The sequence below is a fragment of the Halichoerus grypus genome, chromosome 4 (assembly GCF_964656455.1).
Source record: "Halichoerus grypus chromosome 4, mHalGry1.hap1.1, whole genome shotgun sequence".
Taxonomy (NCBI): domain Eukaryota; kingdom Metazoa; phylum Chordata; class Mammalia; order Carnivora; family Phocidae; genus Halichoerus; species Halichoerus grypus.
In genome coordinates, this window is record NC_135715.1 from 185,761,905 (window position 1) to 185,773,757 (window position 11,853).

At 43.9% G+C, this 11,853-nt stretch overlaps 1 protein-coding gene and 3 non-coding genes across 4 annotated transcripts; all 4 read right to left on the reverse strand.

Moving 5' to 3' along the window:
* Nucleotides 1-2,053: 2,053 nt before the first annotated feature.
* On the reverse strand, nucleotides 2,054-11,853 carry NCL (nucleolin). The gene is made up of 14 exons (XM_036110114.2): nucleotides 11,657-11,853; nucleotides 10,390-10,506; nucleotides 8,391-8,874; nucleotides 7,808-8,014; nucleotides 7,497-7,583; nucleotides 7,160-7,301; nucleotides 6,303-6,427; nucleotides 5,596-5,719; nucleotides 4,965-5,122; nucleotides 4,432-4,555; nucleotides 4,046-4,179; nucleotides 3,319-3,445; nucleotides 2,722-2,945; nucleotides 2,054-2,539 (listed from the first exon to the last, which is right to left on the reverse strand). Exons 1-14 carry the CDS (start codon nucleotides 11,672-11,674, stop codon nucleotides 2,463-2,465), a joined length of 2,148 nt encoding a protein of 715 aa, XP_035966007.2. The 5' UTR covers nucleotides 11,675-11,853; the 3' UTR covers nucleotides 2,054-2,462.
* Nucleotides 3,128-3,262, reverse strand: LOC118547014 (small nucleolar RNA SNORA75). Its single transcript, XR_004922891.1, has one exon. It is a non-coding gene; the product is annotated as a small nucleolar RNA SNORA75 (small nucleolar RNA).
* Nucleotides 3,827-3,907, reverse strand: LOC118547016 (small nucleolar RNA SNORD20). The gene has a single exon (XR_004922893.1). It is a non-coding gene; the product is annotated as a small nucleolar RNA SNORD20 (small nucleolar RNA).
* Nucleotides 7,385-7,453, reverse strand: LOC118547015 (small nucleolar RNA SNORD82). Its single transcript, XR_004922892.1, has one exon. It is a non-coding gene; the product is annotated as a small nucleolar RNA SNORD82 (small nucleolar RNA).

An 11,853-nucleotide genomic window follows, 5' to 3' on the forward strand; every position in this document is an offset into this window, starting at 1 on the left:
AATCTTCACCCAACCCACCAAATCCAAAACCAGCCTTCAGGGAGGCCTAGGATTAAGGCCTAGGATTAAGGTATTTGCAGGATTCCAGTCCCTCAAAAGAAACCTGAACGCTCCTCTCTGGCCCTCCAGGGCTACCGACACCCTCCAACCTCCTCTCCGTTCCACCCAAGTCAGACCACCACTCTGGAACAACCAGTAATAACCAGGCTGGCTGGACTGTCACCCTTAATGGTGATGAACCAAATAGAGAGTGAGAATGAACCTTAATTTCCTGCCCACAGCAGGTTTATAAAGGGGCTGAGGGAAATGCCCGGCACACCCCAGGCGCAGTATCAGGAACATCCACTCTCTGGGATCAGAATTCACTCATTCTAGGTGACTCGGTTAAGCGTCTGACTTCTGCTCACATCATGATCTTGGGGTCCTGGGATCAAGCCCCAGAATGGGCCCTCTGGTCAGCTGGCAGTCAGCTTCTCCCTCTCCTTCTGTGCACTCTCTCAGAAAGTATACATGTAAGAGGAACTCTTAATGGTCCAGGAGGTTTCCCTTCCCTCCAGCAAGGAACCCACAAGAACCCCAAGTCTGGGGTGGTCAAATCCTATTTAACAGCATTTGAGTAGTACCTGAGCAGTGGCTGTGCTGGGCCTGGGCCTACAGCAACCCCAATTCATGTTCCTAATGGCCAAATACCTTATTTTCAGGTTTAAACCTGCTAGTCTGCCAGACAAGAGTAGGCAACCAGGGCAAGCACCTACGTAGGCAAAGGCTGCAGGGTCACAGAGGCCCTAGTCATCCTTTGCTGGGTCTCGAGATCTTCACACCAACCTCACAAGCCTTCTTGCGAGTCCAGTGGTGGGGCATTCATATGCCATTGATAGAAATTTTGAACACCATTCACCTTTGCTGTAATTTAAGAGCTAACAGACTTAACCCACAATATTCTTGATTTGCTCCAATTAAAACTTTTGAATTTAGACAAACAGGGTGCCAAGGTTTTTTTAGGTTTGACTGGTCAGAGAATGTGCTCCTGCTGGCTTGAGCTTTCTTCACGGCACCAGACTTCCACTGGCAAGCTCACCCTCCAAGGAGGCCACTGGTCCTCTACATCCACAGTACTTGCATCAAGACTGGTTTTAAGTCACAGATACATGGAATTTAAATTTCCTCATCCCATAGTGCAACTCAAACAGGACAAAACAGAACTGTCCATTTCCTTTAGACTGCCCTCTAAGCCTAAAAAATTCTCCAGTCTGTGTGTGTATATATATACACACATACACACACACACACACATATATATATATATATTTTAAAGCAATTTCTACACCCAATGTGGGGCTCAAACTCACAACCCTGAGACCAAGAGTTGCATGCTCTACTAGCCAGGTGCCCCTTCTACATTTTGACTAGTCTGATTAAAACAGGTGGTTAGAGTCCATGGGCATTTGGATTTGGATGGCTAGGTTTAAAATCTCTGCTCTGTAACATCTGGGTCACTGTTCAGTAATCCTGTTAATCCCTTGGCATAGACCTTTCATATGGCCCTTAATTTTTATCAGAGGTAGACGGGACAAGGAGTACTTATATTAGGGAGTACGAACATAGTCTAATGCCAAAGTTCTTTCTCATCGGTTTAACCTGAGGTTGTTGGTGGATCTGGTAGTTTCCTCCCCAGGCTCACAGTCCCAAAGCCCCCACTGGTCCAGTCATCTGGTACAAATTCTATTGAGTCATTGCCAATTCCAGAGTCCACACTCTCAGCTGCATGCCTCAGGAGGCCTGACCAATGTGCTCCTGGACCCTCTCCAGAACTTCTTCAGGATACCTGGTATCCTCAGGCCTGCTACAAGCAGGGTAAGCCACAGCAGATTGCCAACAAGCCTTTCATGTCACCTTACCAGCCATTTCACTGAAACCCGTAGCCAGGATACTTCAAACCAATTTACCAAGCATTTCCGGGAGGGGTGGTGGGGTGGATCTGGAGTGGCAGAGCTGGCTTTGCCATGCTCTACCTTCAGTAACAGTCCAGGAGAAACACTCTAGGAAGTACAAGTCTGGCACCAGAGTTTAGGACTTTTAATTTGTCCCAAAGTTGCTGAAGCAAAAATCATGATAAAACATTCTGCTTTCCTTTACACCCCCCAACGCAAAAAACAAAAACAAAACTATTTGTAGGAAAAAAATGGTTTTGTACATGGGAAGAAACAATATAAATTCAAAACTTACAGATAAGGATTAGCTCTATCACTCATCTCTTTAAAAAGTTTATATGAATATCCAGTCAAAACCAACAGGGTATATCTCCCTTGAAATGTTATCTATACGAATTTCCAAGTAGACCACAGGACTGTACTGTCTTGGAATGTCCTCAGAAGGCTCTGTCATTGATCAGGTAACAGAGTAAAAACCCCAGAGTCCTTTTCTTTCAAACAGAAGAGGGAAAGACAGAGGGATGGAAGAAACTATTCAAACTTCGTCTTCTTTCCTTGTGGCTTGTGGTCTCCCCCTCCTCCTCTGCCTCCTCGGAAGCCTCCTCGCCCTACAAGAAAGCAAGACATCATTAAAGAATGAGTGCAAAGCTGCCAGGAATCCTCCCCTCCCCAGAGTGATCAGTGAGAACTTGGGAGATTGAGGCCGGGTACCCTGGGCTCTGAGCACATTCCGAAGTGCATATGCCACAGTATCCAGGGCATACAAAAGGAAGCCCCCCAGCCTTCTTACCTCCAAAGCCTCCCCGGCCTCTGCCACCAAATCCACCTCGGCCTCCTCTGCCACCACCTCGGCCTCCAAAGCCACCTCGGCCTCCACCACGGCCTCCAAAACCACCTTCACCCTTAGGCTTGGCCCAGTCCAAAGTAACTTTGTTTCCATCAATTTCACCATCTTCCATGGCCTCCTTGGCAGCTTTCGCATCTTCCTCACTGTTGAAGTCTACAAAACCAAACCTAAAACGCCAAGTGAAATTGCCCATTATAGAATACATACTGAACAAGGGCCCAGATTAACCACACATGCTAGACACTGATCCCATAGGAAGTAGACTTGCTCAACTGAAAAAAGACCCAAGTAATACAGTAAGCTACCTATGGAAGGTTGAAACTGGTTTTACTGACTGCGTGAACCTCAGAAATGTCTCACAAAACAGCAAAATATACCTCTGCGAAGACAGAAGGTAAAATAATGCTAACTGTGAATTGTCTCTTCTTCTCGTGCGAATCCATAAACTGCCACCAATCGACAGAAAGGAGCTCAATGAGAAGATTTGCTAGATGGGAGGTCTCCACTTAGCAGACACTGAACATTCCCTGCTCATCTTACCCTTTGGAAGACCCAGTCTCCCGGTCAGTGACTATCCTTGCCCGAACAGAGCCATCAAACGACTCCTTTAATGTCTCTTCTGTGGTATCCTCAGACAGACCTTTGACAAACAAAGTTTTGGACGGCTCTACAGAAGAAAAATTGTACATTTTACCTAAAGCCACAATTCGTAATAACCAGATGCTGGCTTTCAATAATGTCCAGTGTAAGACTACTGGCCAAGAATGCTCATCTTAACAGATGCTAGCCTTTCACTTAAAAGCTGAAAAAAAGCAGGTAAAAGCAACTTAGCGAACTAGTGCTGAATTAAAACAAAAGGCATACAACAGCCACCACCATCTTAAGCTTACACTGATTACTAGAGCAGCTCAGATCCTGTCTCAGATCCTTTATGGAAAACAGGAGAAGCAATGCAAACAAGGCACACAGCAATCCCTAAGCAGGCAGCTTTTTACAATCACTGCACAGGGCAGTAACCAGGGGCAGATGTACTGCTTGGAGAAGACAGCTGGATCAGAACTTGACTATCTAGAGGAATTTTCTTGAGATTTCATCAATTATTTTCTCAGATAATCAGTCATCATATCCAGTATCCTTCACTCAGCAACAAGAGGAAAACAAAAATGTTCATCTCTAAATTGGACCCCCCCCCCAAAAAAAACAACAATGCAGCAATGCACCGAGGAGTGCTGACCCACAACACCACACCCTATTAAATATAACTCACGGCTTCTGGCATTAGGTGATCCTCTGGGTCCTTGCAACTCCAGTCTGATTGCTCTGCCCTCAATTTCCCTTTTATTACAGGAATTTAAAGCTTCTTTAGCATCTTCAAATGAAGCAAATTCTATAAATGCATACCTGCGGACGAACAATCAATACTTAGAGCAAGTTACCAAGCACATGGCTCCTATGCTGTTATCTAACGCCACCAGGCCTTTTACCTCAAGGAGATACTTAAGTCATGCTCTTTATACAAATCTGTGGAGCAAAAATGATTCAGCTTCCAGTAACAGCCAGGAAAAAATAATTTTACTCCCCCTCAACTTTTAGATCTATGCAAGACATCCTTAGAGCCCATAATTGATAACCTAAAGATACTAGTTATTTTACCCTTTAGATTTGCCATTTTGGTTCTGGGGCACTTTAATAAAAGTTGCCTTCTCAAATACTTCCTGAAGGGTTTCTTCTGTTGCATTGTAAGAGAGGTTGCTTAAAACCAGTGTTTTTGATTCACCTACAAAAAAAAAAAAAAGCGCCAAATGAAGACTCTGAACCAATGGTCCCCAAGCTTAGTCACAGCTATACCACCTTACTCAAGAACTTCCACACTGGGAAGAGTTAACATACCAATGCTGATGCAGGTGGACTTCCACCTGTTAATACTGAGTACTTGTCATGCACGGTTTCATTCCTGTTACCTAGAGATAAAGCTACTTGTCTGCATCTTCCTAGAACATTCTAATTTAAAAATGCACACCAAGTAAAAACCATACATATCAAAGGAAGCTAATTTGTCTACGTTCTAATGCAAAAGGACTTCGTATAGCTCTCACTCAAGACTTATTATTACAAAGAGGTGTAACTTGTTTGATATCAATCTACAAGATTTCACCCATCAATCCTGGAATTCCCTAAATTCTTACCACTCCAAGTGCTATTCTTGCCGCCTCTAGAGTCGTGACTTTGACCCTTCTCTCCGGTGTAGAACAGGGAGATAGCCCGCCCATCTATCTCTGTGCCCTGCTTTTCTTCCAAGGTTTTTTCTGCATCAGCTTCGGTCTTAAATTCAATATAAGCAATCCTGCAAAACAGTGCGGGGGAAAAACCATATTCTTCTAACGCAAATGTTTTAATCTCAGCAACAGAAACTTGTTTGAAATGAGTACAATAAAAACGTTCTTTTGTTTCAAACAAACTGAAATGTTCTGGTTTTCTGCCATGTTCTGCTTTTCAATTAAAACTTTCCTCCCATACTACACAAGGTTGCCAAGTACACCTAGAACATTTGTTCCTGGTCTCCCCACCTCACTGCGTAACTATTACTTACAAAGTTCGGCACATTGCACAGTACTTTATACATATCAGCTCGCCTTTTAAAATCACACTATGGATTAAGTATATTATCTCCACTGTACAGACAGGAAATGGAGGCACTGATTAAAGGTTAATTTGCCCAGTATCACACACCTTGAAAGTGAGATCAAAATTTTTTATGAAATCAGGGAAATGCATTAATTTAAATAAAAGTCAACATTCCATAGACACAAAACATACCCTTTACTCTTTCCATCCTTGCTGACTAATCTGATCTCCGCAGCATCTTCAAATACTTCTTTTAATTCATCCTGAGTAACTTTGTAAGGCAGATTTTTAGCCAAAAGTGTTCTTGCATCTCGATCTAGATAAAAAAGACAAAACTGGAAACATATGGCCTAAAAGACACTCTCCTCACCCACGAAGATCAACTAATGGAAAAGTTCTGTTCAAATAATTTGAGATCCTACAATATATAAGGCACTCTGCTAGTATGGAGATGCAGCAGTGGAAAAACACAAGCTGCTGTCGTAATTGAAATCAAACTTTGTGTTGAATACTTAGAACAGAGCTCAAACTAAAATAGGTGCTCAATATTTTTTGAATTAAAAAATTATCAACATACATTTTGAAACACGGCAAGTGAACAGAGAGAAAGTAAAGGATACAAAGAGAACAGTTGGGACCTAATCTAGTTCCAGTGAGGAAAGACCTCTCTATATTAACCAATTCTTTTTTTAATGAAGTCTATTCTTGCTTACCTGACTTGGGAATTTATATCACCAGCAAGAAGTGGATTTAACAGTTGAACTCACTTAATCCTCACATTATAAGGAAACCCAAAGGAAAAAAGCTAAACTATTTAGTCTGGCCACTCAGCTCCAACTAGATACATATCCATTAACAAGTTATAGAGCAGTATCACAATTACCTAATGCCTTACATACCTTTCTTACTGTCTTTTCCCTTTGGTTTTTCTAGTTTAATTTCGTTGCCAAAGACTTTTAAACCAGTGAGTTCCAAGGCTTTTTCCAGGTCTTCAGCAGATTCAAAATCCACATAGCCAAACTTCCTTTAAGGCGGTAAGATGAAAAAAGCAAAATTATGAGTGGGGGGAAAACCCCACAAAAACACAACTACAGACCACATACCGGGCAAGCAGTAACACTAATGTGAGGATGCAAACAAGGATTAAGTAAAAAAAACACCTACAGTATTAACAGAAATCAAGGCTCTATAAACTATTGCTACTACAGCGTAAGGTACAAATACTGATGCGAGTTTACCTTTGAGGTCTTATTAGCCATACTGCTCATAACAATTGATATTAACCGACAAAAGAACCTGTTTTAAGCACTAAGAAAATCCTATCTAAAAGCATTAACTATTACAGCTCTTCAAATCCAGTACTCATATATATATACATATTTTTAAAGATTTTGACAGAAAGAGACAGAGCAAGAAAGGGAACACAAGCAGGAGGAGTGGGGGAGGCAGAAGCAGGCTTTCCGCAGAGCAGGGAGCCCGAAGTGGGGCTCGGTCCCAGGGTCCTGAGCCAAAGACAGACACTCAACGACTGAGCCACTCAGGGGCCCCAAATCCAGTTATTTTTAGATGGTTCTAGAAACACAAGCATCAAATCTCGTAACTTATTAAAAATTTAGTAATATAACAAAACTTAAAAATTTTGGAAACTTCAATTTGGGATTTTATATTTTGATAATCTAGTAACTTAATTCATTAATGTCTAATATTTGAAGACTTGCAAACCCAGAAGTAATGTGCAGAACTCCCTCATACTCACCTAGACACACCAATTCTGACATCCACAACGGCAAGATCATTTTTAGCAAAAAGGTCACTGATGCCCGTTTTTAATTCAGGAGCAGATTTGCTGAAGTTCAGGTTTCCAACAAAAAGATTGAATGATGTAGTTGGTTCTGTAGCTGTGCAAAATATAAACTCAAATTAGTCTACTTGTAAAGTACGGCATAAACTTAAAACTTCCACTATGCCATTTCTACACACAGCACATCAGACATCACAATATCACATCAGGTTTCAGTATTAAGTCCCTTTGTTATTCATCACTTGTGCTATCAGGCATCGTAACCCTCCCCAATCCCCCCCATTCCCGTTACCTTCTACTTTCTGCTTCTTGGCTTCTGGAGCTGCTTTCTGTTTGGCCATTTCCTTCTTTCGTTTTCCAGGTGCTTCTTTAACAGGCTCTGAACAAGATTTCAAACAATCTGGTTACCAGCCAGTAACCACACATAACGAAGTGCCTCCCCCCACCCTTTTTAAGTTACCTCTGTACCCAACATGTGGCTCGAACTCATGACCTCACAAGCAAGAGTTGCATGCTCTACCAACTGAGCCAGCCAGGCACCCCTTGAAGTGTCTCCTTTAAATAAAATATTTAGCAGTGTACTTCAAAATCTAACTTGATTACCTTCCTCTTCTTCCTCATCCTCCTCCTCCTCATCTTCTTCCTCATCATCATCCTCATCTTCCTCATCCTCCTCCTCCTCATCTTCATCCTCATCCTCCTCCTCTTCATCTTCGTCCTCAGCTGTGCTCTTGGCCTTCACAGGAACAGCTTTTGCAGGGGCTTTCTTCCCTTTGGCTGGTGTAGTCTCCATAGCTTCTTCTTCGGAGTCTGAAAGTGATGCAACTTAGTCAAAAACTCAAGAGAATTCTACCAAAAACAGTGTTAGTTCTAGGAAAATCTAAAGGAAATATAATCCTATCAATACCACTGTGCTTAGCAAATTATGGAAGGGATTAACAGATTAATTGGAAGCAAAATCCCCCATTATGAAAAATACTCACAAAACGTGCCACTTTAAGCTATTTCTCGGGCAAGCAATCATTTTGGGTAACTTAAGTCTAGTGTACCACAAACACCCCAGAAAATCCCTGGAATGGTTTTCACCTAACTCCCAGGTTGTCATGGAACATGTAGCATTACTACCAAAACCTCACCCCTAATGTATCTTACAAAATGAGCAGGAACTAATGAAAGAACTCCCTACCATCTTCATCCTCATCTTCGTCGTCATCCTCATCATCTTCATCCTCCTCCTCCTCATCATCCTCCTCATCATCTGAGGCGGGGGCGGCAGCAACTGCTTTCATCACCGCTGGCTCGAATTCATCCTCATCTTCATCCTCATCCTCCTCGTCCTCCTCTTCACTGTCATCATCATCTTCCTCGTCACTGTCTTCCTTCTTGGCATTCTTACCATTCTTTGCTCCCTTGGCTGGGGTGGCTGCTCCTTTCTTACCAGGGGTTGCTACCAATGCCTTGCCTGGTGTGGTCCCCTTCTTGCCAGGTGTTGCTACTGCTTTGGCCGGCGCAACGGTCTTTTTGGCTGGTGTAGCTACTGCCTTTTTGCCAGGGGTGACAACTGCTTTCTTGGCCGGTGTGGCAACTGTGACTTTTTTTGTTGGGGAAACCATCACCTTCTTTGCTGGAGTTGTGGTAGCCTTCTTGCCTTTTTTCTGAGGAATGATAACCTGAAGAATAAATAAAACCAAACATAAGTCTGTTTCCAAACCCAAAAAGACAGCCTTGGTCTCATGAGTGAGTACTAAATTCTGGAACTGGTTCTGGCTCCAGACCACATGCATTATATGTACTTTAGCATGTTAAACTATAGGGCCATGACACGGGTCCTTCCATGCGCCTGAAATGAGAACCTTCATCTTCAAATACTCAAGCATAAGGAACCCCTCCTAACAGTTAAAATACCTCCATCATAACCCCATCTTTAAAGCAGCACAGCCTAACATGGACTCTGACAACAGACTGTGTGGACCCCACCTGCCACTGTGTGACAGCCTTAGGCAACGCTTTAAAAAAAATTCTAAGCCTCAACTTCTTTCTCCTCTGTGAAAAATAATAGCACCAACCTCCCATATTGTTAGAGATTATGAGTTGACATATGTAATTAGAAGTCTTGCACATAAAAAGTTCTACTTATTAAGTGCTACTAAATCATTTAGAAGTCCTACAGTGGGTGGTGGTATAAAGTTCATTGAAGGCTCATTATTAAAACCAAAAAATAAGGGCGCCTGGGTGGCTCAGATGGTTAAGCGTCTGCCTTCGGCTCAGGTCATGATCCCGGGGTCCCGGGATCGAGTCCCGCATCGGGCTCCCTGCTAGGCGGGGAGCCTGCTTCTCCCTCTGCCTCTGCCTCTCTCTCTCTCTGACTCTCATGAATAAAAAAAAAAAAAAAACATTAAAAAAAAAAAAAACCAAAAAATAAAATGAGTATCAAATACACTGGGCAGTTAGCCCTTGCAAAATTAATACAACAAGTGAGCATCTTAAACTTGATAAAAACCATTATTCACCTACATCGAAGTTACACTTTTTGTTCACTGCTGGTTTTATTGGGTAATGTATTATCAGTAAAACCTTGATTAAATTCTACACAAGAAATCTGAGCACAAATACAGTAGTTGTCTTTACAATGAGCAAACAGTAGCCAGGAATGGTAACAGGTTAACACAAAGAGAGGTGGCAACCCTCAACCCACACCAAGAGGTACAGTAACCAGTATCACAAAGCTCATATGCCACGGAATAGAGACTAAATCCCGCTTGGAGGCTGGGAAAATAATTAAATTAACAATAATAACTACTATTATTATTCTGGTAAAGCTAACCTCAAACCTGAATACAATGCACAGCAATGCCACTTAACAGTTAACAGTCCAGGCTGTTTATTCATCTAGTATGTTAGGTTAACATACTCAAACTAGAAAAATGTCACTACTTAACAAAACATGTAACACCAAGCCCTGAACAGTGCTCATGGAAAGGAGACTCCCAATCTTTTCTCTCAAATTCAAATACTTACCTATGTCAACATGTCAACGAAGGGCTTGGGAAACAATTATCTCAGCAGGCCATGGATGAATGAATATAATCTTATTTTTGTCAGTATTTTCAGACATCTAATACCACCTGTTTTAACTCTCCATTTCATAGCTGAACACACGTCTGCATTAAGTCTCATATAATTACCTCTTCTCCGCTGCTATCATCATCTTCATCTTCTGACATTTCCTCATCTTCACTGTCTTCTTCTACCTCCTTTGGGGGAGGAGCCATTTTCTTGGGGTCACTTTGATTTTTACCAGCCTAAAATAGACATTTAGCACATTACACCTACAACATCTCAGACCATTCATATTTTGCCATCATTCTTTAGAGTAAAAAGCAGTCATCTCCCTTTCTTAAAACCCGCCTTCCCTACTGCCAGATATTAAAATAAAAATGAAAACTGTTATTGAGGTCAACGTTAAAACAGAACCTGTCAACCCCCACCCCATTATTCCTGTCAGGTTTTACAAAAACGACCCAAGAATGAAAAGGCAGCTACAAAGAAAATTATCTCCCTCCGCCTGCCTTCGTTAAGCACATCCGTTTTTAAAACTGTACTTGCAAAATCAACCATTACCTCAGACGTGAATTTAATAGACTACAACTGGCCAATTTTAACGGCCAACAATCCGTAGCCCTTCACCGAGGGCGGGGAACTACACCTGAAAAAAAGCCTTTGGTAAATTCTGGCACCACATCCTACACCGTCGCCTGAATCCAAATTCGGGGGAGGATCTTTAACTTTTTTTTTTTTTTAAATCAGACCTTAACCTCACTACCTCTGGTCTTCCCATGAAGTTCTTTCCCGTGGTAACAACCCCGCCCCTTCCAGACCCGGCGGGGCCACGTGGGGATACCCCGCAGGTCCCCATGTGCGCGCAACACGGCACAGAAAGCACGAGGCTGGGCCTCCTCCTGGAGCCCACCTCGTGTCCGCCCGTCTGGCCGGAGCCGACATCCCGTGGGCCGCAGGGCCTCCACCTAAAGCAATCCCGCCGCTCCCGCCTCACCGCCAGGTCCCCTCCACAGACGCCGGGACACACGCGGCGCGGCCCACGTGGCGGGCCGCGCGCTGGGGCACGTGCGTCAGGAGGCGGGGCCCCGTTTGGGCCCGTCGCAGGAGTTTGGCATCATCCCTCCACCCCGGGGCCCAGGGCCCCCTCCCCAATCAGTCTCGAAGTCTTCCCGCGCCCCATCAACCACCCGCGGAACCTCCCGAAGCTCTTCACCTCGCCACCAAATAGCCAAAAGCCGCGAGACCTCCCCACTAATCGCGCGAGACTTCCCGCAGCATGGCGCCCTCGAACGCGCCCGGGACGGCGCGCAGGCCCTCCTCCTCGCGGCGCCGCGCGCGCGCTCCTCAGAAAGCAGGCCTCGACGTCCATGCTTGCGCAAGCCGTCTTCTTACCTTTGCGAGCTTCACCATGATGGCGGCTTATGCCGGCAGAGTGTGTGGCGAGCGAGTGGCGCAGACGAGCCCAGAGGAACCCAAGCGACGTCGATGGCGGCCGCTGGTACAGAAGATCCCGGAGCGCGTACACTTGGCTGCTAGCTAGAGCTCGAGACTGAGGCGAAAGACTGAGCCTGCCCAGTAATCGCCTCTGG

Coding starts and splice junctions, on each gene's coding strand:
- NCL (XM_036110114.2), bottom strand. Junction 8,015..8,390: donor CGAAGATGAGGATGAAGATG/GTAGGGAGTTCT, acceptor CATCACTTTCAG/ACTCCGAAGAAGAAGCTATG. Junction 4,180..4,431: donor CAAAATGGCAAATCTAAAGG/GTAAAATAACTA, acceptor GTTCGTCCGCAG/GTATGCATTTATAGAATTTG.